This window comes from Dissoconium aciculare (assembly GCF_010015565.1).
Source record: "Dissoconium aciculare CBS 342.82 unplaced genomic scaffold K489scaffold_5, whole genome shotgun sequence".
NCBI classification, from domain to species: domain Eukaryota; kingdom Fungi; phylum Ascomycota; class Dothideomycetes; order Mycosphaerellales; family Dissoconiaceae; genus Dissoconium; species Dissoconium aciculare.
This window is the reverse complement of record NW_022984955.1, coordinates 1,663,657-1,689,387: the sequence shown is the minus strand read 5'-3', so window position 1 is coordinate 1,689,387 and position 25,731 is coordinate 1,663,657. Positions and strand designations below refer to the sequence as shown.

General features: G+C 52.8%; 12 protein-coding genes across 12 annotated transcripts; 3 read left to right on the top strand and 9 right to left on the bottom strand.

Moving 5' to 3' along the window:
* Positions 1–865: 865 nt before the first annotated feature.
* On the bottom strand, positions 866–1,481 carry K489DRAFT_210089 (uncharacterized protein). The gene has a single exon (XM_033599642.1). The coding sequence runs from the start codon at positions 1,376–1,378 to the stop codon at positions 1,025–1,027; it is 354 nt and encodes a 117-aa protein (XP_033460908.1). The 5' UTR covers positions 1,379–1,481; the 3' UTR covers positions 866–1,024.
* Positions 1,482–2,330: 849 nt separating this feature from the next.
* K489DRAFT_209697 (uncharacterized protein) lies at positions 2,331–3,439 on the bottom strand. The gene is made up of 2 exons (XM_033599640.1): positions 3,094–3,439; positions 2,331–3,031 (listed from the first exon to the last, which is right to left on the bottom strand). Exons 1-2 carry the CDS (start codon positions 3,250–3,252, stop codon positions 2,642–2,644), a joined length of 549 nt encoding a protein of 182 aa, XP_033460907.1. The 5' UTR covers positions 3,253–3,439; the 3' UTR covers positions 2,331–2,641.
* Positions 3,226–4,765, bottom strand: K489DRAFT_379874 (uncharacterized protein). The gene has a single exon (XM_033604755.1). The coding sequence runs from the start codon at positions 4,474–4,476 to the stop codon at positions 3,628–3,630; it is 849 nt and encodes a 282-aa protein (XP_033460906.1). The 5' UTR covers positions 4,477–4,765; the 3' UTR covers positions 3,226–3,627.
* K489DRAFT_209822 (uncharacterized protein) lies at positions 4,565–5,231 on the bottom strand. The gene has a single exon (XM_033599641.1). The coding sequence runs from the start codon at positions 5,040–5,042 to the stop codon at positions 4,653–4,655; it is 390 nt and encodes a 129-aa protein (XP_033460905.1). The 5' UTR covers positions 5,043–5,231; the 3' UTR covers positions 4,565–4,652.
* K489DRAFT_424190 (cell division control protein 3/GTP binding protein) lies at positions 5,232–7,276 on the bottom strand (the record flags this gene model as incomplete). Its single annotated transcript, XM_033608264.1, has 5 exons — positions 5,232–6,062; positions 6,125–6,591; positions 6,652–6,806; positions 6,857–7,079; positions 7,273–7,276. The coding sequence occupies 5 exons, from the start codon at positions 7,274–7,276 to the stop codon at positions 5,421–5,423; spliced, it is 1,491 nt and encodes a 496-aa protein (XP_033460904.1). The 3' UTR covers positions 5,232–5,420.
* Positions 7,277–8,009: 733 nt separating this feature from the next.
* Positions 8,010–10,586, bottom strand: K489DRAFT_379871 (uncharacterized protein). The gene has a single exon (XM_033604754.1). The coding sequence runs from the start codon at positions 10,262–10,264 to the stop codon at positions 8,372–8,374; it is 1,893 nt and encodes a 630-aa protein (XP_033460903.1). The 5' UTR covers positions 10,265–10,586; the 3' UTR covers positions 8,010–8,371.
* A 997-nt stretch (positions 10,587–11,583) lies between these two features.
* Positions 11,584–14,693, top strand: K489DRAFT_424186 (FabD/lysophospholipase-like protein; the record flags this gene model as incomplete). Its single annotated transcript, XM_033608263.1, has 3 exons — positions 11,584–11,830; positions 11,987–13,852; positions 14,050–14,693. The coding sequence occupies 3 exons, from the start codon at positions 11,584–11,586 to the stop codon at positions 14,196–14,198; spliced, it is 2,262 nt and encodes a 753-aa protein (XP_033460902.1). The 3' UTR covers positions 14,199–14,693.
* Positions 14,694–15,065: 372 nt separating this feature from the next.
* K489DRAFT_379869 (uncharacterized protein) lies at positions 15,066–15,705 on the bottom strand. The gene has a single exon (XM_033604753.1). The coding sequence runs from the start codon at positions 15,666–15,668 to the stop codon at positions 15,228–15,230; it is 441 nt and encodes a 146-aa protein (XP_033460901.1). The 5' UTR covers positions 15,669–15,705; the 3' UTR covers positions 15,066–15,227.
* A 505-nt stretch (positions 15,706–16,210) lies between these two features.
* K489DRAFT_295870 (uncharacterized protein) lies at positions 16,211–17,059 on the bottom strand (the record flags this gene model as incomplete). Its single annotated transcript, XM_033600303.1, has 3 exons — positions 16,211–16,735; positions 16,803–16,852; positions 16,918–17,059. Coding segments are annotated over 3 exons (717 nt in total), but the record flags the coding sequence as incomplete, so codon positions are not given.
* Positions 17,060–17,668: 609 nt separating this feature from the next.
* On the bottom strand, positions 17,669–18,082 carry K489DRAFT_370168 (uncharacterized protein; the record flags this gene model as incomplete). Its single annotated transcript, XM_033603106.1, has 1 exon — positions 17,669–18,082. One exon carries the CDS (start codon positions 18,080–18,082, stop codon positions 17,669–17,671), a length of 414 nt encoding a protein of 137 aa, XP_033460899.1.
* Positions 18,083–20,914: 2,832 nt separating this feature from the next.
* K489DRAFT_379865 (Phosphoenolpyruvate/pyruvate domain-containing protein) lies at positions 20,915–22,342 on the top strand. Its single transcript, XM_033604752.1, has 2 exons — positions 20,915–21,286; positions 21,345–22,342. The coding sequence occupies exons 1-2, from the start codon at positions 21,008–21,010 to the stop codon at positions 22,113–22,115; spliced, it is 1,050 nt and encodes a 349-aa protein (XP_033460898.1). The 5' UTR covers positions 20,915–21,007; the 3' UTR covers positions 22,116–22,342.
* A 1,081-nt stretch (positions 22,343–23,423) lies between these two features.
* Positions 23,424–25,493, top strand: K489DRAFT_379863 (uncharacterized protein). Its single transcript, XM_033604751.1, has one exon. It carries the CDS (start codon positions 23,809–23,811, stop codon positions 25,102–25,104), a length of 1,296 nt encoding a protein of 431 aa, XP_033460897.1. The 5' UTR covers positions 23,424–23,808; the 3' UTR covers positions 25,105–25,493.
* Positions 25,494–25,731: the final 238 nt, after the last annotated feature.

The following is a 25,731-nucleotide window of genomic DNA, read 5'->3' as shown; positions in this document are numbered from 1 at the left end:
CGAGCAGAACTGGAGTTGCCGAGCCTAGGGGGCTGCGCGCTCGCCTGTCGTCTCGAAACGGGTTGGACAGTCGATTGGCGAGTTCGGCCGAGGATACACCAACCGCGAGATTGGTCGCAGATCGATACCGTGGCAGAGGTATGATGTTGTTCACATCGAGTTGGGAGTTGTTGCGCGTCGCGAATGGATCTCCACCCAGAAGTGGCGCATTTGGCCGTGAAGAGACTGTAGAAGCAGTGTCGAGACGAGAGTTGGAAGTTCGAGGTAGGAATGGTGTCGCCGAACCACCCGGTGAGAGCAAGCCGCCGTCGCGTGAGCTCAGGATACTGCTCCGTTTTGAGCTGTCAGGTCGGTAGGATGATGGCGGAAGCTCATCGAGAGGGCTATGCTGGAGCAGATCTCCGCTGCCGTTTGAAGAAGTGGAAATCAGGGCGTTGGGCTGTGTGTTCAGCTCGAGCCTGGGGACGACATTCTCGCGCGATTGTGATGTGGGATTGGAGGGGTCTGACGAGCGGGAGGCATGTGATGATGTGGAGGAGGTCGGGATAGACTCTCGAGATTGGTTCCGGGACATTTGTCGCATGCCATGCGCGGAAGCCTGCGCATGCAGGTTGGTGGTTGAACGGCCTGCCTGCTGTGTTTCTTCGTCGTCATCAATGGTCGACCGCGAGTTGCGAGAGGCGGCGACTGGTCTGGTGACGGGCATTGCGCAGGTGGATCACCCTCCGCGGGTGTGAATATGGAAGGGGGAAGTTGCTCGGAGCAAGTTGTTGTTCGCGAGGTCGAAGACAACGGGAAGTGAAGAGGAAGGCCCTCAGGCAAGGGCGAGTGGTGATGATGTCGTGCGATCGGATCGATATACTTTGCGCAAGGACCACCGACTCCGGAAGCAAGTCAAACCGGGAAGCAGCGATTGCTCGAGAGTGGCCGAGGAGCTGGAAGTCGAAGCGAGTGACGGAGACGAGTTGGACGTGGACGATGGAGGACCGATGAGAGTCGTCAGATCATTGATAGTGAGAGGGTGTCACTGTTCCAGGGCGATGGTGGATCGGTGAAGGGAGTGAGTGGTCGGTCGGTGATGATGGAGATGAGGGAGAGAAAGAGTGTGTGTGAGGGCCAAGTTGTGGTGTTGCGGTTGTAGGTGCTGCCCAGGTGTTGGTTCGTGGAGTAGGACGGTCGATGGTTGATGGTCGATGGTTGATGGTCGATGGTTGATGGTCGATGGTTGATGACTGATGATGATGGACGAGTGGGAGTAGCTCAGCACAGTATGATGATCATCCTTCCTGTAGAGGTGATTGATGGTGGTGGTGGTGGTGGTGGTGGTGGGGAGGTGGATGACCCGGGGCTTTGTCGGTCGTGGAATCAAGCGCAGCATATGTACAGTAATGTGTGTCACCGCGTGAACCACTCCGGACCGGACAGCAGAGACGAAGGAGGAAATTTACTATGAGACAAGGGGATGCTGGGCGATAATGATGATGCTGATGATGATGATGATATACATCCATGGTGATAACGTGAAATGGTGGTGGTGGGACTGTTCTGTTGCAATCCCACCTGGGCACTACTGCTCCTACTAGACTAGGTACATAGGTACAATCACGCACACCCACCCACAGTACCTGCGGCGGGTACTGTCCTCGCTCAGAAAGGTGGGACGCGGGTAAAGAGGTTGATAGTAGACGTGAAGAGGGAATCGGGTCGGAATCCACCAGGCGGGCGGCCTACAGTACGTACAACGAACAGGGCCAGCAGCCAGTTTTATCTATCCGATGTATGTACATCTATCTTCCCACCTGGGCACGGTTTGTTTGATTAGATGGAAGGAACATCCTTGGGACAGCTGCAGTAGTGGTTTTCGCGGAATGCTGCACCCAATGCTTATTTCGCCAGGATGATGAATACACACACACCCACACCCACACACGTGCATGCTGCTTTGGGTGATGTGAGCAGCAGCAGCCCCGATGGATTGGACGGGCGCAACCGTCGTCCATCGGGGCATTGATAATTCCATTCCTCCTCAACTACCTAGGTAGGTACCTATCCACACCTCCGCCCTGTCTGTCAAACCCTTCAATTCTCCCATGCGATACACCGGAGGCATGTCTCTCTGAAACATAGCCGACGCACGCGGATGTAACGATCAAACACAGCACTGCACGACAGCAAAGGCCGTATGTATGTATGTATGTATGTATGTATGTATATATGTATGTACCCGATGTTGAACACGGACGCGACAAGGGTCACAAGAAAGAAGAGAAGAAAAAAAAAAGCAGACCTGCGGAATGATACGGTGGCTGCTCTAGGAAAGTGAAGACCGATGAACCGTTGACGGCGCTAGGTCCGCATCGGCCGATCTCCCTCTGCCTTCCACGATGCATGCAGCCCACCAAATTAGGTTGGGACGAGTACCTCCTGTAGGTATGTTCAGCACCTATTTCTCCCTACAGCACAAAACACATGGATCAAATGATGGAGAATTATGCCGTATGGCGACGCGGGACTGATGCGTGGAATCCCTCTCCTCCTCGGGTCTTTCTTTTTTCTCTTTCCTCGTCGCACTTGGGACAGAAACCCGCCCGAAACGGTTTCGCTGCAGGGCAGGCGCAGGGCGATCAGGAGAGCGCATCCGTCATTGCTTGGATACGATGTGTCGTATTGACCGTGGTAGGCCCGTAACGAAAGCAGTGCCAGAAGCGGAAGGGGGAAACACGTGGGCGCGCGGTTTCGTTCGCCTTTCTTCGTCTTCTCCATCACCATCTCTCTCGTCGATTCCTTGGTAGAGACGTTGGCAGATGCGGAATGTGTCTATCGAGTCGAAATCTTGGTCAATGGTCGGACGATGTGGAGCCGAAAGGGCACGAGAGAGAGAGGGAGACCGCGCACTCGCCCCCATGTGCATGCCCACAGACACACACAGACACACACACACACGGCCGTTGTCCTCCGAGACGAGAGATCGGGGAACATGGCGGAAATCTGGGAATATGTAATACATGTGTCTCTCCATCCATATGAATACCTGCAAACGCCGAGGCGCGTTAGACAGATAGACGAGAGAGAGAGAGTGTGTGTGTGAGATACCTGGAAAATATTAAGGCCGAAAAAGCAAAGAGACCGACAACCTTGGAGGTTTCTCTCAACACGAGATGGCTTGAGAAGACGCGTCACCTGTGGCTTTAAAGCTGGAACGCGACGATGAAATGCCGATATGGCTGCTGTATCGGCTGCTCCCATTGTCATCACCGCACCTGTACAATTGTAGCACTGCGACAAAGCCGCTCTCCTTCATCGTCAAAGAACACATTGGTTCCGCCCGTCTTTGATTTTATCTTGTCTCACATGCACACTCTCAGTCTCCCCGTCGCCAATGACCATCACATCCTCCGAACTACCTACACAGGCCCTTGGACGTCCATGCAGGATGTTCGTTCCCTTGTCTTTCCTCCATCGAACGAACCCGTTCACCAGTCCGCAACGGGGTTCCCGCCTCCCTATGCAGCCCTGTACAACGGGACACACATGCCCGGATGAGGGATTCGCAGGTAGTCGTATTGGTCCCCGTCGTTCGCGACAAGGGGACGGTAGGTATACAATTATCGACCGGCGGCCGTCCCATCACCGCACACGGGAAAACGAGCATCGTCTGCCGCCGCAAATACGAAGGGCGCTCTCTCTCTTCCTCCGGGTCGGAGAGAACAGTAGGCCCGTTTCCTCAAAGTCCGCCGAGAGAATGCGAGACAACCACGCCGCCACCTGACGGAGAAAGCATATGTCATAACCGCCAAAGAGATCCATACGAAAGTCGGTCTCTGTGATATCACTATGCACAGTGTGCCCAATGTCATGCGCCGTCGGCGAGGGACCATAGCACTGCAAACTCGTCCAGATGTGAACTGTATACCTAGGTAGTACTCGATACGTGATACACACCCATGGCGGAAGACGCGCAAGCTCTCCCCCTCCCGAGCCCTTCGCCTTGCCTGCTGCGCACGACCTACGATTGGAACAGTACTGTGACAAGCAAGGGGACAAATCTGTTGATGTTCGCAGGACTGATACGATTCCGCTCAAAGGAGGAGATGCGAGTGAAGCTGCTCCAAAAGACCACCCACCCTCCCGTCCTCCCCTGTCCCCGCCCAGACGAGGCCGCGCGGTATGTGTCACGAATCGTACATCTGCCCAGCGGCGGTGTGTCATCAATGAGGGACTTGGCCGCGAAGAGGGAGGAGGGACATAGGTAGAGATGGCGGCGCTGTTTTCTTCCTGAGCCGACCCGTTGAGAATATACGAGCGATATTTTCGGACATGGAACGGATCTGAAAGATGAGTGGGGAGTGGGGGGCAAAAGGAAGCACAAAAAGGTCCGAGGGACTGCCAATGCTGTTGTCCAAGGATTGATGATGGATCTTGTAGGTGCCCAGTAGCAAAAACGACCCGGAGGAGCCATTCGAGCGTTCGACTCATGTCGCACCCGGAGGCTGGTCAGATGGGCATGTCGTGTCCGCGTCGGAATTGTCCACCCCAGCATGGGCCTTGTTATTAACCGTGACAAATTCGTGTAAAGTTCGGTATCATGGCGAAGCGAGGCTCAGGAGCGGGGAGGAGAAGTCCCGCTCGTGTAATGTCGCGAAGTGGACGTATCATTTGGAGGAACTCACAAGTGTTCGCGAGACCGGAAAGGAAGAAGAGGGTAATGAGGACAGGAGAGAAGAGAGGGAGAAAGAGAGAGAGAGAGAGAGAGAGAGAGAGAGAGGGAGAGACAGAGAGAAAGAGGGAGAGACAGAGAGAGAGGGAGAGACAGAGAGAGAGGGGGAGAGACAGAGAGAGAGAGAGATTAGTGACATTAGATTGTTGTAACACAAAAAAGCACAAGAGACGACCCAATCCGATCCCACAGGACATTGCCACGATTCCTCCCGTTGTTTCCTTTCGGACGACGGAGCCAACAGAAAAGGAGAGACCAGCAACAGCAACCCATGCGAACCCAGAGCTATTCGCGCGACAGAGACACCCGCAGACCTCTTGTCCATTCTTTACCGCTTTCCCAGAGACATCCCCCCTACACACCGCGAACGCTTCAATTCTTTTCGAAAATTCTTTTGAACGGATAAGAGGGAGAGAGGTGGTGTACAACAATGACAACGTCGAACAGCAGAACAAAAACGAGTCGCACATACACTAAAACAAACAAAGCCGGACGAGGAGAGAAGAAGGATCGGTAAAGTTCGAACAGAACATGAAAATTGGAATACGGCGCCGAGCGGGGAATGGTTTCACATAGAAGATAAGGTTGGGTGTTTCTTCGGACTTTGGGGGCTCATGGACGAGGATCCGAGGGGATCGACAGGGAGAGGAGGGACAGAGAGAGGCGCCGTGATCGTTGTCGAGATCGTTGTGCGCGTGTCTTCTTAACCTCGGAGCGAGAAGCCGCCCTTCTTGCGGCCCTTCTCCTCGATCGGTCGGCCGCTCTCGATCCGCGACTTCTTGTCCTCGAGGTCTTGTCGCTGGCGATCCAGCTGCTCCTTCATCTCGCGGTGGCGGGCGTAGAGCTCCTCCTCGCTCTGCTTCAGCTTGCTCTCCTTCTCCTGCACCTTCTGCTGGAAGACCATCTTCATCTCGAGCTCCATCTTGGCGAGCTTCTGCTCGTGCAGCGAGCGCTCCTCCTCCTGCTTGACCGCCGGGTTGACCTCCTTGAATACGCTGGGGTCCTGGGCCACACCCATGGCGGTGAGCTTGTCGGATCGGTAGTTTTCGTAGAGGAAGTTGTTGGTGTGCTCCTTGAGCTCTTCCATGTGTGTCCGGATGAGCATCTGTCGGAGCTTGACAAAGTCGCAGTGCTCCTCGTTGTCCACCTCGATCACACCCCATGGGTAGCGGCGACCGCGAACCTTGCGGCCCTCAGGGGTCTGAACCTCGGTGTTGGCGCCGACGACGGCGAAGGGGACCTTGGACATGATCTCGTTGTTCTCCGCAATCGTCTCCTCGTCGTCCAACTCGTAGCGAGGGCCCTCGAAGATGTGAATGTTGTGGTGGTGAATGTCGGCGAGAATCTGGTACGAATGTTAGAAAAGACCTCTTCCCATTCCGCGGTTGCACGACATTGTCAACTTACGCGCTGCTTGAAAGCGGCGATCTCGTCGTCGGTCAGAGTATCAGCCTTGGCGATGACAGGGATGAGGTTGACCTTGGTGTGCAGGCGGCGCATCACCTCGACGTCCAACGGCTTCAATGAGTGTCCAGTGGGCTGGATGAAGTAGACGCAAGCGTGGACACGGTTGTCGACAATGTTCATGCGGTTGATCTTGTTCTCGGCATCGAGGTAGGCATCGAAACGTTGCTCGATGTTCTCGACGATCGGTCGCCATGAGTCGTCGTTGTTGACAAAGTCACCAAAGCCAGGGGTGTCGACAACAGTCAGACGCAGGCGGACACCGTTCTCCTCGATGTCGGCAGAGATGGACTGGATGCTGACAGTCTTGGGTGCGAAGTCAAGCGAAGGTTGCTTGCGCTCCTTGGGAGGGTACAGAGAGGTGTTGAAGAGGGTGTTGACCAAGGTAGACTTGCCGAGACCGGATTCACCTTGCATGTGCGTGTCAATGAAAGCTCATCGTCCATCTCCGACGGTATATCCGCACTTACCAACAACCATGACGTTGAAGTTGAAACCCTTGCGCACACTCTTGCGGTGCCATTGGTTCGGCAGGTTGGCGAAACCGACATAGCCGGTCAGTTTCCTGCGGACGATGTTTCGGAGATCGCTGGCAGCCTGAGCTGCAGCCTTCGGGTCCTTGGAGCTGACGGTTTGAGCTGCTGTTATGTCTTTGTTAGATAAATGCTCGCGCACAGGCGTACGGAGAGGGTGTGCTTGCCATTAGATGCCGCCGAGTTCGGGACTGGCGAGGCTCGGACGGGGGGAGCGGTAGCGGCTGCGGTGGTTGCTGAGCATTTGGAGTCAGTGGTCAAGTTCAGATTCAGATTGATTGAATGTATCGTATAGTCGGCTCGAGGATGATCGGGAGTGACGACGCGTGCGATAGTAGCCAGTGCGGGAGCTGGGCTGCTGGAGTCTGCGGCGCAACGTGACAGCAAGCTGCTCGATTTCGGAACAACAGTTGGCGTGAACATGGTCGCCGACCAGTACAGCAACGTATTGCTTCGATCGTGTCTCCTTTCGAGTTGCACGTCCGCGCGAATGCCGCTGTTCAAGCCGCAGGAGGTGATGTTCACGTGAAGTGGCTGTCGCAGAATAGGAAAACTTACCCATGGTGAAAGTGGTGCAGGGCGACTGATGGAGAGGAAACGTGGAATGCCTTCCTTACTCAAGCTTCTGTTTGAGAGGTATTAGTGCGCGATTCGATAAATGTGAGCTTGAGGCAGTTGCGATGCGGTATCAGATGATGTATGGAATTCGTTTCCAGGGAGGCGCAAACGACAATTCGCCAACATTTTTCTTGTACAACAGCGGGCTTCGCCATTGACACAACGACCTCGCATTGATCCATCCATCCCATTGCTCTTTCCATGCGATTGTCCAGCATCAAGAAGCTATGTCATGTCGCCGGCTCCGTCCGATCCATCATGCCTCCTCTTTCTCACTACTCGCGCTCCCTTCTCAGGGATGAATCGAGATGGCTGGAATTGTGCTGACAGGGCGCAGAACAGGAACGGGCGAACGTACCGATGAGCAATGCGAGAAGGATCCAAGTCGAAGAAGACAATGTCGACGGGCGATGAGATATTGCGACCAACGCGAACAAGGAGAGCGAGAGTAGAAGGAGGGTAGATAGAAGGGCCCAACGTGTATGGAATGTGTGTGCACGTCTGCTTCCCCCGAGAAACTTGTCCTGGAGGATAGGGGACCGCGAGAAATGAGGGACGTGCACCGACGCGCCAAGATTATCGACTTTCCCAAATTTGCGGGATCTCCATCCGATGCTGTCACATTCTCGACCTCATCCGTTGATCTTCAAGTGTTCCGATAAAGTTATGGCTATGCCTGTCACTGTACTATACCTTACTCCAGCGACGAGAATCGTTCCCCTGTCTGGTCGAATTTGCGATTCATCTTGCTTACAGTTCGTCTACAATCCCCGAGCTCAGGTCCGAGCTGGCGTCAAGCGCGCTTCGGATGACGGTGCACATGGAAACACACGGTGCCTGCCTAAGATCTAGGGCTTTAATGTAATCATTATTATAACATGACCCAGCGAGCGACAACCATTCCACATCTTCCGACTATTTTGGTGAAAGGTTCCGTCTGGCCACCATTTTGCGCGGTCGGGATCAGCAACAAAGAAGGGTCCGCTATGAATCATACTGATGACTTCGCGGCGCATTATTGAAGCTGTCTCATTTCGTCCTAACCGAGAGAAGCTATTTCGCTGCTGAGATAGGACTTGTCGTATTTCACATGCTTGCCCTTGCCCTTGTCCACTTCATGATATCGCTCCCAGAAGCGTGCATACAACGGCTCGATGAACATCTGCACATCTTTGACAAACTGCCGCCGCACCTCAGGCTCAATCTTGAAGAGTCGTTGGCGGTGAACTGCGTCGTCAAATGAAATGTTGAAGTTTCGGAATTTCTCCTTGATCGCTTCCTTATCCTTCGTACTGAGCGACTTGAGGATGGCTGCCGAGTCGATGGCTTGACCTGTCGATGATGGCCGTGGCTGCTTCGAGGTATACTGCACATCCAGCAAGTATCCAGAAGACTCCTTCCACATATCCAGGTAACTTTGCGTAGCTTTCTTTTTCCAGCTGTCAATCTTGGGTTGTGCGCCAGCCAAGAGATTTTGTAATTCAGACGAGCGGACTGCACGCTCGATGATTGCCAGATTGTTGGCGATGAAGACACCCTGCATTGCACGGGTTTTGAGTTGAGTCTTGGCCTTGAGCTCGAGACTAGTAAGCAGTGCATCGATAGTATCTGAACAGTAGTGCGCAAATAATTGCTTGCCATCCGCACCGACATCGAAAGATTTCAAAGTTGGCACAGAAGCGCTCGATGTCACAGCGTTGGGCTGCTGCCAACCGCCGTCTCCAAGACTTCGCATGATGCTACTCAGAGGTGGTAAATAGGTGGTCATCACCTGCAATCTGCCCATTGCGTCGGACGTGATGGGCAGCGCACTGCAATCTGCTGGCAACTGTATGACCTGACTGATCTTGGTCCTGATGTCAATGATCAACGTGGAAAGTGAAGCCTTTGCGGTTTCTCGTATAGGCTTCAGAGCGTCATTCATCGCCGCTTTGAGCTCTCCCGTACGATTCTCAATTTGAAACGTCGTGTTGGACACCACGTCCATGATCTCATACGCGAGATAACAGTCAGTGACGAAGTGATTCCGTACGTGCGCGTCAAGATCTCGTAGTGTTGATGAGAAAACACGCAAAGACTCTTGACATGTGGCGGAGAGCACGGGTCCCCATTCCTCTCGACCGAAAATGGGACAAATATTGTCATATTCGGCAATGAACATGCCTTGTATACCGCTCGCATAAGTCTCGATGGCGCAACTGCCAGGCTTATAAGTGGCCGATGGGTTGACTTTTCGTGCAGTCGAGATGCAGGCGGTGGCCAGATTCTGCAACGACGAAGACAGGTACAGCCCTCTTTCTAGTGAATATATCTTCGCCGAGGGTGTCAACTCCCCAGACGGTGCAATTTGCGATATATTATTGGAGATGTGGCTGTTGATCGTCCTGAGCTGAGCCGATTTACTTGCAGCTATCCGAGGAAACTCAAGCCGCTGCATGATCTGCTTGAGGGGTTCGATGGGTTGCGAATCCTGTCGCAGAAGATCGCGGAAGACATTCTCTAGATTGCCAGTGCCCACTGCTAGCAATTTGCTCAGCTCAGAGATTGCATTCTGATTAGAGCGTATGTTGGTCATTTTGAGATCTCGCAATGCTTGGTTGGTGCGGTCTATGCTAGCAATGTATTCGGCGAGTCCAACTCTTTCCGGCTTATCCCTCAAGATCCGCTCTTCCTTGCCGCGCATGTCAAGAGGCTGCTTCACGCGTTCTATGGCTGCCAGGATTCTGTCGATGTTGGTGTTCTGTGCCTGAAGACGTTGTGTATTGCCATAGATGGGTCCGATTGCATCCTGCACCGTCCTGCCCGTCTCATCGAGTCGCGCCATCGAGCCTTGAATCTTCTTCGTCACCGACTTCATCTTATCCAAGCTGGCGTACAAGACCTCCACCTCGGCGGCCTCCTCCGCGAAGGCGGCATGGCGGTGGGCACTCATTCTGAATGTGCGCGCTGTCGCGCAAACTCCGCCGTGAAATCCTTAGAGACGTCGCATTCCCGTAAAGACTTGCTTCGACTAGGCGATCATGTCGTTGAGGTCGGGAAGCCTGAGCGGGCGCAATGTTTGGTGACGACGGTGTTCAAGATGTGTTGTATGTGGTTGGGTGTGGCCATGCATGCAGCCTGCGCCACATGTCTGTCTGTCGTGGATTTGAGTTCGCAGAATGGCGACGCCATCCTGTTCATTCTCATGCATTGTGGCAGTCGCTCTCACGTGGCATGCCGTCTCACCGAGAGTCTCATGACAGTCGTCCGGTTTCAGAACAACGCGATGGCACAATATCACGAGGCTCTATACGTTCACCTTGCAGTCCAAAATCAATAACCCCAATGCATTACAATCTCGGTTCAGATGCCACCTGCATACCTCGGAAACCTTGCCCAGGTGAGCTTCAATGTCACCTTCACCCTCAATCTCAGCCCTACATGACGAGACTCTCATCTGACTTTACGAGATATTCCGCTTCAAAGACAACACAGTTACGCGGATCGAAGAGTGCATTGCTTCGTACGCTTATCTACGTCGGAACGGAACACGACGGTTCCACCGGTCCGACTTCAGGTGCAATCTGAAGAGGAGATGCAGAGTCCGAGTCGAAGCTCGCAAATTCGTCATTCTAATCCCTTCTGCGGCCGGGTGATTCAACGCCTATTCCGCTCTTGAATCGATACACTTCCTTCGAACAAGATCACTGTGGGAGAAGCTTTGAGATCTGATGGTTCGATACATTCCGTCTCTGACTGTTGTCGTCGCGGGCCGAGGCAGATGCATCACTGTTGTTGACAGTGCTGGGATGACTAAATCACGAAGACATGTTTTTGATGAGTAAGCACTCTTGTCGCCACGGGACCTCGGGAGTCTCCCCATTGGCTATTCTTTGGCCGCATCCTGTAGGTACGCACGGTACGTAAAACTAGCTGGACAAGCTAAAACAATGATGTGACGTGCAAAGTCGAGGTTTAACTTCCAAGGTCGCGCTTCGACCTTGGAAAATGTCCTAGGGTTCCAAGGTTATAGTTGGAGATCCGCACGCAGCATTGCGCTTGTTTTCCTTCCATCATTTGTCAAGCCCACATCCTGCAAGGTCCTGGACGATCTTTCAGGCATCGTGCGGCTGAAAACCTTTCTGGCCCGGACCCAGCTCAAGTACAGTATCAATCTCATTCATTGTTGACGACACTGCACATCGCGTCAATGTACACTTACCACACGGATGTCAACACTGAAGTGCTAGGCTCTCAGAATTAACGGTCAACATGTGGCGCGCCATCAGTAACGTGCGGCGCGCCAACAACAATCGCATTTATGCGATAGCAATTGGAGCTGGATCGTCAGCTGCAGTGGGTTCCGGAATTTTGCTATACAAGGGCCATCACTCATTAGATAGTCACGATCCTACGGCTTGGAGATCTGCAATTCAGTATTCCGACAACAAGAACAGCGATCCGTCCAAGCAATCAAATAAAACCAAAGTCAGCCATGGACTTGTTCTAGAACCGACAGGTGCGAGTACTCAGCCGCCTCCTCCACAGACAAGAGGTCATTCTGTGTTTGACTCGGAGGGCGATTTGACTGCGTGGCAAAAGGCTACGGCCTCTGTTGCTGCCGTCAATGACACCTTCACAGGACTCGACTTGTCATCTGTGCGGGATACATTAGCACGTTTGGTTGTCCCGGGTTGGCTACGCTCGCTGCCCGGCTTTGTCGCCAAATTGCAGGACGAATTGTCCATGGCACCCTGGTCCTTGAGTCACGAAATTTGGGAAGAGGCACATGATCCTGAGATCAATCCGGAAATCGTCTGGAACGCAGAGGTAAGGATCTCTAAGGATCTGTGTGAGCAGGAGCAACAATTTCTCCGCTTGCGTCGGAAGCATACCGCCAAAGCTCTCGCCAAATACCTTAATGTCCCGGAATCAGAAATCCACCCTGACGATGTGCCTACAATCGCGATGTGCGGATCCGGAGGTGGATTGAGAGCACTAGTCGCTGGGGCGTCGTCGTATCTTTCCGCCCATGAAACAGGGTTATTCGACGTTGTCACGTACAGCGCCGGCGTCAGTGGCAGCTGTTGGTTGCAAGCTTTGTATTATTCATCAATAGGGGGCCTGTCTCACCAAAACATCATCAATCACCTCAAACATCGCATTGGCATCCATATCGCCGACCCCACCGCGGCCGTTGGATTGCTTAGCCAAGCACCTACCAACAAGTACATTTTGAGCGGCTTTGTTGAGAAGCTTCGTGGCGTTCCTGATGCTGATTTTGGACTCGTTGATGTATATGGCCTACTACTAGCTGCGCGACTCATGGTGCCCAAGGGTGAGTTGGGTGTCAGCGACTGGGATCTCAAAGTGTCGAATCAGAGCCACTATATCGACGATGGACGCCAACCGCTCCCTATCTATACTGCTGTTCGCCACGAAATTCCTACAGCACCCGGAGAAGATTTGGCTCAACAGGCCAAGGAGGCTCGGTTCCAGGCAAAACACTACGACTGGTTCCAATGGTTTGAATGGACACCATATGAGTTCTTTTGCGAGGAACTCGAAGCTGGCATTCCGACTTGGGCTATGGGACGTCGCTTCGAGGGCGGTAAGACGATGTGGCGAGACAATGGCTTCTCGCTTCCTGAGCTTCGCGTACCTCTCATGATGGGCATCTGGGGCAGCGCTTTCTGCGCGACTCTTTCACACTATCTAAAAGAGGTCAGCCCTATGCTGAAATCGTTCGGATTCGGCCGCCTGGACGCGATGCTTGCTGAGAAGGACGACGAATTCGTCAAAGTCCACCCGATTGATCCAGCAGTCATTCCCAATTATCTTCTTGGATTGAAGGGCCAGCTGCCCTCGTCTTGTCCTGACAGCATTCACGAGGCCAATCATTTGGAGCTCATGGATGCAGGCATGTCAAACAATCTGCCGATCTACCCACTCTTGCGGCCTGGCCGCAACGTTGACATCATAATCGCGTTCGATGCATCCGCAGACGTCAGAGGCGACAATTGGATCAAGGCTGTGGATGGATATGCTCAACAGCGCAACATCAAAGGCTGGCCCATGGGTGCAGGTTGGCCGCCACAAGAAAGCTCTGTGGAAGAGGTAGCTCAAGCAATGGACGAAGCAGAAGAATCGGCGGCAGCAGCAACCTCCCAAGCTGGTTCTTTACAGCCCCTTGATGGTGGCGCGAAGGCCAAAGACCTAGGGCACTGCACCGTCTGGGTGGGAACGACTGCAGAGCGTGCCGAATTCATGGAAGAACCCCCTTCCCATCGCCTTGATGCCGATTGCGACGACCATTCTCACCTTTCGCACCCAGACGCCGGCATCGCGCTAATATACTTCCCTTTTACCGCCAACGATAAAGTCGACGGCGTCGATCCTCTAAAATCCGACTTCATGTCAACCTGGAATTTCGTCTACACGCCTGAGCAGATCTCCCAAGTCGTACAGCTTGCACGAGCCAATTTCAAAGAAGGCGAAGCACAGACGAAGCGAACGATTGAAGCAGTCTGGCGGCGGAAGCGTGATGCTCGAATCCAACGGGAACGAGAAGAACGCGACTATCAGCGAAGACTCCTGCTCAGGAGAGGCCGTGCTGCAGCATTCCGCAATGGGGATGTTGGACAAGGTGATCAATTCAGTGGTGTTTAGTATCGGTGCTATCAACTGCATCATCGGAACCTTGCGCTCTGGGGATGGAACGCCCCTGTTACTCATCAGACTGGAATGCTCGCGGATTACTCATCGGACTGGAACGCTTGCGGATCAATCACCTAAATCCACCGGGGATGATCATCGCTCGATTGTCACGACTTTCGAGGGACCACGTCCATGCCGAACGTAACTCTCTGTGCTTGAGGGACGAGTGAGCTGAAGCAGTATCGTTGCAAAGCGGAAACATGTTGAAAACGTTCGCGCGTTTCGGTTGCAAAACACTATGGCATGCCAAGATCTTTGCAAATGCCTCGCGCTCCTCGCTATTCGGACATCGAAACCCCGAGATGCTACCTGCCTGAATAGGAGTCTATCTCGATCGAACTTGTTGCGACCACACGGCTATTCCAAACATCGTTGCGCTTCCTCGTCCCTCACGGCGCCCACTTCTCACCATGGGGTTTATCAGAAACATCAGAGATAGTGGCGGACTTGGCATCTGCGGCCTTTCGAGCTGAAAGCATGAGGGAAACGTCGGGAGGCTCGCACAACGCCAAGGCGTCGGCCAGGAGGGTGCATTTGAACCCTCTTGATCCTTGACCTTTGACTTGTCACGCGTGAAAGCTTCGCTGGTGGCCCTTGTACAATATGCACATTTTCAGGAGCCTTGTCTCTATTCCAAAAGCATGGTGGCGTATATGCATGTAACAACAATTGTCGTTGGTTGAGATACTTGCATTCTGCGTGGCCGCCAGTGAAGATCCCAATCTCCGTTCCTCCACACCCATTTATGCACCACACAACTGCATTCTTTCCATTTATCTTGCATCTCTTATCGTATCATAATTCAACTACTTTAAAACACTGTACGTACTACGCCTGCACATGTGTTGACGTGCATTGTCCCCGCCTGGATAAAGCTGGCAGCCAAGCCCATGGTTATTGCCAAGATTACTTTTAGCTGCCCTGGGCACCGTCCGCTCCTCCAGGATTCCCCTCCATCAACCACCCTTCTACGCATAACGGGTCGACGTTCCATCGAACACACGCCGAACCTCGTACTTGGCGTTGTAAAAGATACATCGTCGCCACATCGACCTCACTTTCTACGATTGTCCGACTCAAGCGAGGAGAAGCGAGCTTCGCCACTCACAGGCTCATTGAAACCATCACGCCAAGTTCAGCATCAATCTTACTAGCTCTCTCTCCTTTGGCAATGCCCTATCGCTCGCGGAAATATCTGATCACAACACATTGAAGCAGCTCTCCTCGGCTCGCACTGCCAAGCGAGCACGGTAACGTGTTCGCATGTACTCCCTGCACAGCTTATCGCTCCACTCAATGTACCTTCGCTCGTCTTCGGTTCTTTGAAGGTTTCTTGATCCTTGATCTGCCAAGCCCGGAAGGACCGCTCCATCGTCCAAGGCTTGAAGATCCCGTCTGCATTTGTGTCGTTCGTGGCGACCGTGGCTGGACACTGCAGTTGTCTCCCACGACTTGGTTTGCATAAATGTGCCATTGTACTGGTGAGAATCCTGTATCGCGAGGAATGATACTCTTTGAGTAAGGGTCCGTGCGATTGAATACAGCAGGCGCATGTCCTTGTGCCACCAAGCTATATCTGGAAAGTTTCCCGCAGACCAAATGTACATGGCGGGCAGGAGGGAGATGCACGAAAAGGTCATCGAGACAAGAGGGATGTCATATTGTTGAATGAGGGGTTCGCATGTTGTCATGATCTGGAGATACTTGTCTCATTGATTTGGGTAGGAACGGAAAAGTGACCATTTTCAAGGCCCCCGCTTCCGTATCTACAACATTCATCCAGGAAGACTCTTCGCGACAATCGTTTAAAGGTGTAATCTCAAGTGTTGGTTGCATCCTTGTGATGACAAAGCGGCAGAAACGCATTGTGCTAGCAAGGAGAGAGAAGCAGGTATTTCGCTACCACGAGTGAAACGAGATTATCAGAAGTTGCTGCAGTCAGTAAATGACATAATTTCGCAATTCATCGGTGGATATCTTGATAAATAAACAAAAGCTGTAGCGCTGTACAACGACATGCGCGTAGAAAGAAAAGAGACCACAAAATGATCCTATACAGAATATTCGAGAGCTCATGTCGCATGATCATCATATCCTCATCATGTCCCGTTAGCTAAACCATCGTTTTTCAAGCTTTCGGGGTCGCAGGCTTGCCCCTTGGGAACGAAATAGCGACCGATGCAGCCAAGCAGAACTTGATCCCCGCAGCCATCCAGAAGGAGGCGACAGGTCCGACCGATTTCCGCTCCAGCCAAGTTGAGATGAAAGCGCCGCAGAAAATGCTGATGACGGCTAAGACTCGACGATCACGCGGCTTGTTCTTCGTCGGCGCGACGAAGAGCTTCGGGTCGGCCGCGAGCGCGGCGTATGTGCTGGTGTAGACGGTGACAGGAATCTCATTTCCGAAACCAAGCAATCGGCTCGTGGCGATGGTCGCACCGGATTGGAAGGCCAGCGGGCCAATGGGAATGAGAAGACGCGGATCCCGGAGCACGGCTGCGGCGTTGCCGTGGAACTCGATATCTGAGATGAGAATGTGACCGGTGGCCAGGGCGGCAGCGATGGCGATGAGGCATGCCTGAATGAACATGTTCACCGTAAGCACCACCCGTCGCTTAGCGCCGAAGAAATTCGATACGCGTGTGCAGACGAAAGCGCCGAGGAAGAAGGAGACGAGGGAGATTAGTGTTACCGCCCATGCGTATGGCTGTTATTGGGATATGACTGTCAGTCTATGTTTCCATCGAGTCTGATGCTATCGAGCGAAATCTCACCTGGCCGTCCGGGAATCCGGCAGAACTCAAGCAAAGAATGACCGTGTTTCCTACAACCACCATCAGCTTAGGGCCTACCCAAAAATTGCGTTTACACTTTGAGGCTTGAACATACCGGTCTGCATGGAGACAAACGCTCCGAAATTGCGAAATGTACTCGTATCTAATAGCCCTGTGGTCACGCAGCATGCGAACAATAGCCAGTCGCCATATTTGGTCTCGATATCTTTGACCCAGTAGTCTCGAAGTGATGGTTTATTAGATGCTGCGACAGCAACTTGGTCGGATGCGTCTGACTCAGAGCCGGCCTTTTCGACGTCGGTGGATCTTGATTGGGCCATTGAAAATCTGAATAAACCAATTCAAAGCAATGTAGACGCTGCAAGGAGCCTATAGATTCTTGAGGTTGTTCTCACGACTCCAATACGTGACCACGCGAATTGCTTTTCTGGCTGTTGTGCTAGAAATTTGATATCGTTTGAAGGTCTGCGAAGACATAGACAGCGAGCTTCTTGTTTAGATTACGACTTGGCAGAGTTTGGATCCGATAACTCTCACGTGTCGTAGTAAAGGGACGTAAAGCTGAGTTGCAGTGACAAGAGCCTCGGTCTCCGATTGATAACGATGACGGTATGGACTTAGCCCTGAACGATATTGACGATTGTGAGACACCCCGAGGGCGAAGAGATCGTACATTGTAAATCTTTTTATTATTATTCGGTTGAGATGTGAGAAGTAGGTTTACTAGTGCAATGAGGTGTGGTCGAGGTACCATGTGGTCCAACGCCGATCGGATCCAGCGGGAGAGTACAGGGTTCATCCGCGCCAGGAAGAAACCGGGGAAGATTTAGACGGATCAAAGTATATCAGATCAGGACAGGGGAGGATTGTGCAATCACGAATACAGCATACAGCACCATACTGACGGACAACACAAGCAATACATTCTTCGTTCTAGTGAGCATGTTTCCTAGCATTGTTGTCGTCCGCATATCGGCGACTTGACCAGGAGTGGAAAAGACAATCGGGTACTGCGGATCGGCGCACGAGTCAGGGTCTCGAATCCCGATGTGAGAGGAGGTCTCGTCTGGTCTTTGCTTGGCATCGGGCGCGGTGGCTACGCAAATGACGATGCAGCTCTCGCAGTTCTGTCCCGTGCCAAGACGTGAAGAGTTGATAGTGGCTGCCCGGCTTGCTTCTTCAGGACTTGCCAAGATTCCGCAGCTCCACTCCACCCCGAAGGCCTCACGGGGAGCGAAGAAACGAGCAAGGTCGCTCATCCGTTGAGGAGAGCCTCCCAGCTGTGGGCGTCCCTCGCACCGGCATTCGGACGTCTCACCACATTCAATACGCGCATTCACAGTTGAGTTGGCAGTACGGTGGAGATGATATTATCATGGCGGAGCGCACCGCGGAGACGACGACGGGAACGGCGGGAGCATCGGGACACCGCTCGGCGCGTCTATCCTTGAAGGATGAACCGCAAGGGCCACAAAGTCAATGATGCACTTCACGTCTGTTATTAAGCAGGCAGCAATAAAAGGCCTGGTCCACCTCACAGCTGTCTGCTGTTGCTTCTGCCTTCGCGACATACTGCCAGGTACCGTACCCTCAACCACCCGCAACGATGATGTCGCAGGCGCATCGTGATGGCGTTACCTACGGAATTCCTTCAGCCGAACGCCCTCTGTCTTGCCAGTGATTGGTCGAGCTACGCACGCATGATGCACTCTTCGGGGTATTTCGCACCTGGGAAGTCTCGAAATCAAAGACCAGGCCGAAATGCGGGCGCCTTCTTTTTCGCGCCACTAACGCAAGCTGAGGTAGGCGTGTTACCGGAATGTAACACTTCGTCCGCAAAGAAACGTTCCTCTTCGGCGGAAATGCAGTCTAATCTTCAGCCACCCGCACATGGGTGCGATGATGCGGAGGATCAGCAAACATTGAGCATGGCGTGCAGGCACTTCGGCAATGCCTCCAGCCTTCCGGGTGCCCTCACTCAAGCCGCACTCCACCTGCTCGCGACGCTCTGGATCGATTGACAGACCTCACGCTGTGATATGATACGATAAGATCACGTTCCATGGATGTCGGTGACGTCGGCGAGCAGTATTTCTGTGCAGGTCTTCTCTTCCGACTTCATCCGACCTAAATGGCAAGTGCATGCCATTTATGAGGCCAAGCCGATGCAGCTCTCGCGGTTCGCACAGCGAAAGTACAGTATGCTCGTCACATATGGCTGAATCCAAGCAGTCGAGGTGGGCCGAGTATGCCTAGGCCAACTGCCATGGCCAAGAAGTGGCTCATTGAACCTCTGACATGTTCGACACAACCCTATAAACAATCATGGGATATGATATTGCCATCTAGGTAAAGATTCTGGGGCCATCGACCGATTGATCTGCCCTGCATTCAGCGCACTTCGACCTCGCTGTGTCAAATGCAGAATACGCGCGTGCCCGTAGACCGCAGTCCTTCAATAGTGTCATGGCGAATTTCGATGTCGATCCTGCCAAGGAACGAGAGTAGTGACAGGTAGACACCGAAAGCCACATGCGCTATTTGCATAGTCTATATGAAATGCAGAGAGATAGTGGAGGTCAGCTTTCCCAATCGCTGGTCAAGGTAGCGAGGACATTTCCCATGTGGAATGCACGCGTCTGGAGAAAGATTGAGCTTGCAACGCCTCCCGCTGAGCTTGCCGTTTATAGACAATGGACGTGATGGAGTTGAATCTTCACCTAGGTGAAATAATGTCTCACTACCACGCAGATCCGTTCAACCACTACGAACTTTGTGATCACCTCGCTAATGGCGCCAGGGCTGCGGTCGCGATTATCAAACAGTAAGCGAAGCACCGTCGGGGCTTGCTCATGCCCGGATCGACATTCGCGGAGTCGCGAGGTCGTTCAGCTAGGTATGATCAGCGGACATACCGACGGTCGTCCCAATAAAGCTCGCCTCCACATGTAAAATCAAGCCAAGAAAGGCGGTTGCTGGGCTTGCATACCAGCAGCCACAGGGTCGTATCCTTCGACGCGGCGTGAAGATACTCTTGTACCTAAGCCAAGGCGCGACAATGCTTTACGCCATTTGTTTAAATCTACATACGATAGGCTGTGAGGCGGTCTCACTTAGAGCCAAATTTTTGAGTTTCAATCGTCTTCCCACCTCAGGTCACGCCGCGTCGGATTCCGACAGCTCGCGATCGAATTCTTGAGTTGAATCTAGAGCAGAAGCTGTCCTTCACCTTCTTGCTTCTTTCATAGATGATGAGACCATGACGTACGCGAAGGGTATAGCTATAGAATGCATTTCGGAGGCAGTGCGTCGCGGGCTGATCTCTCCGAAATTAAGCGAGGGAGGCGTCCCAACCTCTTCGGGTCTGGTGTTGGAGACGACGTCCGAACGTGGTGCGGTATTAAGACGATAGCGTGATGATCAATCAAGGAGCCGCCAGCAAGACAATGGTGGCACCAGTCCCTGCGGCGATCACGTTGGACAGTCCCATGTCCTGACAGATGTAGATCAAAGGCTGCAGCAGTGGTACCGCGATTGAATGGCGGAAAGCTGTAACGTTAAGGCATCGTCGAAACGGCCAAGACTATCTCTATTGCGGAGATACAAATGCTAATCACGATTATGGTGAGAACGCTCTTGGCAGTTTAAGACTCGGAGTTTCGCGCTGGAGCAATCCGGACAACTGTAGACTGTGCGCGGGTTTCCGCAATCGTGGAGTATGTTTAGACCGAAATGTTCAAACCGAAAGCGACTGGGATTGTAGAGCGAAGGGACACCACTATTGTGGACATTTCGCTGTCGAAACTCTGGTCTGAACTAGCACCTCGTGCGTCGGTGTGCTCCGACTGTGTGTTGAGTGGGTCCTGCGTCCTGGTGATATGCAATGAAAGTGATCATCCCTTGGCGTTTTGCTACAATCTCATTGGCGCGGTATTGCTGCACAACAGCATGAAGTCAGCTTGGCACAATGCTCGAGCAGTACACTCACCTCGGATCAACGCTCGATAGCACCTCAGCAGCAACATCGTGTCATCGTCGATTGTGTATAAGAAGGATGAAGTCCATCCGGATTCTGGGATGATCATCAAGCAGCTTCCATCACTTTCCAGCACCAGGAATCAACCTCTCCACACAACTCTGCCTCCTTGAGCCTTGTCTGAAAGATCTTCCTCGCACATCGAATCATGTCTTCATCAGTTGTCTTTGCGCCTTTGAGCAATAGCCCTCCACCAGCAATCAAGGAGCAACTGCTTCCCAACGAAATTGAGCAGCTCGACCAATTGCCCGAAGCCGCGATTTCTTCTGGTCCCAACCCCGGTCTCTACCATGGCACCTTGATTCCCGCATCGACTCGTCTCCAGAACATGATCAAGAACACAACGCGAACCATTGTCTGCCCTGGTGTCTACGATGGTCTGTCGGCAAGAACCGCTCTGGAAGTTGGTTTCGAGGCTTTGTACATGGTGAGACTCGATCTTGGTGTCCATGGAAGAGGTCGTTCATTGCTGACATGTAATGCAGACTGGTGCCGGTACTGCTGCTTCCCGTCTCGGCATGGCTGATCTTGCGCTGGCTTCGCTCGCGGACATGCGCGCTCACGCCGAGATGATCTCCAACCTTGAGCCTCAAGGTCCTCCCGTCATTGCTGACATGGACGCTGGCTATGGTGGCCCAATGATGGTCTACCGTGCCGTCTGCGAGTACATCCGTGCTGGAGTCGCCGGCTTCCACTTGGAGGACCAGCTCCTGACCAAGCGCTGTGGTCACCTCAAGGGCAAGGCCGTTGTGCCTCGCGAGGAGTACTACGCTCGTCTCCGTGCCGCTCTGCAAGCCAAGAAGAACATGGGCTCCGATATTGTCCTCATTGCCCGAACTGATGCTCTTCAGAAGCACGGCATCGACGAGTGCATTGAGCGCCTGAAGTATGCCCGTGAGCTTGGTTGCGATGTCGGACTCTGCGAGGGTTTCCAGTCAAAAGAGCAAGCCCGCAAGACCGTCGCCGCGCTACCCGGTTGGCCACTACTAATGAACTCTGTTGAAAACGGAGCCAGCCCGCTCATCACTGTCGACGAGGCCAACGAGATGGGCTTCAAGCTCATGATATTCAGCTTTGCCAGCATTGCCCCGGCTTACCAAGCCATTAAGGGAACCCTTGAGAAGCTCAAGAAAGACGGTATCGTCGGTACCAAGGGCGAGATCACTCCCAAGAAGATCTTCGAGGTTTGCGGTCTGGACGAGCTCATCAAGATCGACATGAAGTCTGGCGGCCTTGCTTTCGCTGAGGGGGTCTAAGTTGTTGATTGTTCTGGAAGAGTTTTGGCGCATTTGGAGTGTCTTGGTCTGAATTTGTGGCAAGCCGGGTTTATATCCACTGGCAAGGAGTTTTGGGTTGGAAGTTTAGCAATAGCGACGCACCGGAAGATAGATCATCTACCCAGGGGTAGAAGATCATTGGTCAACCTCCTAATTTGACGAGCTTTCGTAGAAATTTGACAATGAAGAATTTCAATAATATACCACACCCTTGTTTCCATGATGGAAGTCCTACCGATGTCTCTTCGTTTCCCAGATGAAAACTTTGACGGTGCAGCCATCGTGAACATGCCGATGGAAATCGATGCTAAGAGGAGTCGTCTTCAGGAAAAGCCACTTGGCAATGATTGCCATTGGCTCGTTGAACAACTTACAGAGCTCTTATTTGTGCACCAGGAGACGAACAAGAATGACCTTGCGCTGCCCTCATCACGATGAAGTTGCATTGAATAACATCATCGACATCGTGCGCGACATACTGGCAGCGCAAAAGAAGATCAGTGATGACCAAGATATGATTTTCTATCAATGATGTCCGGATTCGGCAGCAGTGCTTACTCATCAGACTCGACTGGATAATGTCACGTGTCAACGCGATACTGGAGCCGCGCACTCGCGTACCAATTTCGGAACAATTGCGTAATGGGATGGCGACACTCGGCGGGAAGTTCTCCATACAGCACTGGAAAGCTCCAGCGCCTCACGGACAGTCTTCAGATTTGCTTCTGTCATGACGCTTCGATCGTGTAATAACAATTTCCTTCCTTGAACAAAGTGGCCTAGAATACAGCCGTGCATGGATCGAATTGATGACAAGCCGTCTTGTGTTTAACTTGCGTAGCAGATATGTACTGCCATTTCATGCTTCGAAGCATGCAGGTGGGAATCGATTGGAGAGCGCGGTTGTTGAGACACCATAAGGAGGTGGACAGTGGATTCGAACCATCATTGTCTTGCTCTCTGACACGGTACAAGCGCGCGTTGAGTTCCTTTCTGGTGACGGATGCGTGCGGTGCTCTGGTGGACGATGATAAGGTAGAGGAAATCTACAACCTTGATGTCGATGAAATTCGAGCTTCACCGCGGCGGCTGTATTCTGTCCAATACAGCCCGGTGTAGTCGTAGAACGTACGTTTCCCTCACAAGGACAATGATCATCACCTGAAGTGGGTAATTTCATCATCGTTAATGGACAAACGCTGCTATCGATCGCAGTGAAGAAGCGCGTCGCGAGGACGATTTCGCCCTCCATCCCACGCTTTTTGTCGCAGCACGAGAATCATTCCCCGCTCTTCGGCGGTGCGCGTCGTCGCAAGTGGGTGCAGACGTCAGACACGAAGCACGAGCACTGGCGCCAGCACCAAGCACACCAGCAGACGGACTGGGTGGATGATTGACTCTCCTCATGAACATGTCCCTGCTCATACAACGCTCTCTTGTTGTCACATCGCAGACTCGATCCGAAGGCTCGATCCTGGTGAAATTCGACGCGTTGGTTAGCGCTTCATCATATGTCGAGTGAGATATCTGGACCGCCGAGACCTCTAGTGCTCAACGAGAATCGCCGCCTCGTGCTAGGCGACAGTGTGCAGCGTCATATCACACGGCATATCTCACGAATTAGACTATTATTGACCGCCTCACGCGTACTCATACGCGTACCTCCCTCGACATGGTCATGGAAACATTGACTGCGACCAACTGCCTGACTTCATTGCACGCGCAAGCCGCAGATCCCCGCGCGTCGCAGCCTCTGATGTCGACACGCGCCATACAGGCCGGAGAGTCCCAGTCATATCCGCCAGCATCGCAAGATTCCGCCATCACAGTATCAACGGCCAGCGATGCCGATAGCATTCCACCTCGGCTACATAGCGTCGGGAGCGGTCTGTCGCAATTCTCAAATTGCACCGAGCCCAGCACGTTGTCGTCAAGATCCGAGAGGTTGGAGTATGTGAAAGATGGCGCACAGATACCCACATACCCGCAGCTTTCACAAGGGCCACACGAGGGAGAGCACACCACTCCCATATATCTTGGCCGAGAGAGTGCTGTGACAAGTCCCATGAGTCTGGCGTCGCCTGTCACGACGAACGGTACCAAGAGAACGGCCAGCGGTCACATCAAGACCACGTCCACCGCTTCGATCAGTCTGAACTCGGTCATCACTAATGGTCGCAGCACTAGGCGGGATTCAACGTCGTCCACTGGTAGCCGTGCCAGCGAGCTGGCTGCTAGTCTCCGGACACGACTTAGCTATGCAATGGCCAAAGTCCAACATGGATGGGAACATAAATCGATAGGTGAAGTCGAGCAGCTAGCGACCCGCAAGACTTCCACCCATCGGCATAGCATTTCTCTGGTCGGTCGGCCAACAAGCCGTCACGGATTCGGCCAAAGTGCTCCACAGTATTTCATTCACGAGCCCTATGGCAGCGCAACACACGACAGCACTACATCGCCGCCGTCCAAGCGGCATTCCAATAGCCATGTATCGCATAGGAGGGGCCTTTCCCTAGGCCAGTCCATCCAATTGCAACCTGCAGCAGACATCCGACCAACGACGGGCTCGCGCATGCATTATTACCCGCCTCCACCTCTCAAGCATGCAAGCAGTATGTCGCCGCCCCGAACGCCCGCGCAAAGGCAACCAAGACGCCCGCCTACTATACGTACCGAGACGCAAACTGCGGAAGCAGAGCGTGACGCACTCCAAGCACTTTTCCAGCTCGGCTCCCCTCGCACAGCGCAAGGGACGTCGTTCTTCCCCGCGGCCAGTCAGTCAACCTCTGCCCAAACCTCTCCATTAAGATCGGAATTTCCTACTCCACGAAGAGTTGCTTTTGCCCGGAGTGATAGCGACAACAGTAGTATGAGACATTCTAGTTCGGAGAGTAGTTTACAAGAAGCTAGAGATCGAATCATGGATCGTGCAGAGCGGCACGATGGCGCATGGAGTGGACGATGAGGCATCTTTCTGCATATAGATGACTATACTTGATGATCACAATCATGACCAAGGTGACTGATCCCTCACGTTCAACATCTCACCCTTTTGGGTTATGTATAGTCGTAGACCCTGTGAAATCGTGCATCCACAGGCCCAATACGCACGAACACAAGAATAGAAGATCGACTTCGTGTAATATGCTGGGCATAATCTGCTGTTACAATCCTCACTTTTGTCAGGTTCTTGGGCAAATCACGGAGTCAATCTTGCATGACGGAGAAGAGATTTCACAAAGGTCCGACTTCGATGAACTTCAACATTCGCTCATGCATACCTACCTAGGTAGGTGGTCTGCCAAGAGTGCAATTCGTAGCCACATACTGTACGATATCAGCAGCGCAGGATGATATTTGTCAACTTGTATTCGTCTGTGATCGTCCAGACCAAGACAGGAGGTCTCATATCATGTTTAGCATCTAATTTAATAAATGTGTGTTTGGTATTCCAGCGGCAAATGTCCGTTGCAGTATCATCAGTCCGAAGAAGGAGCTTATCTTCAGAAATGCAGGTGGGCGCTCAATTACATGAAAAGGCACCTGCAGCCGCTACGTCACGGAGTCATCCCAGAATGGGCGGCTGGTCGAA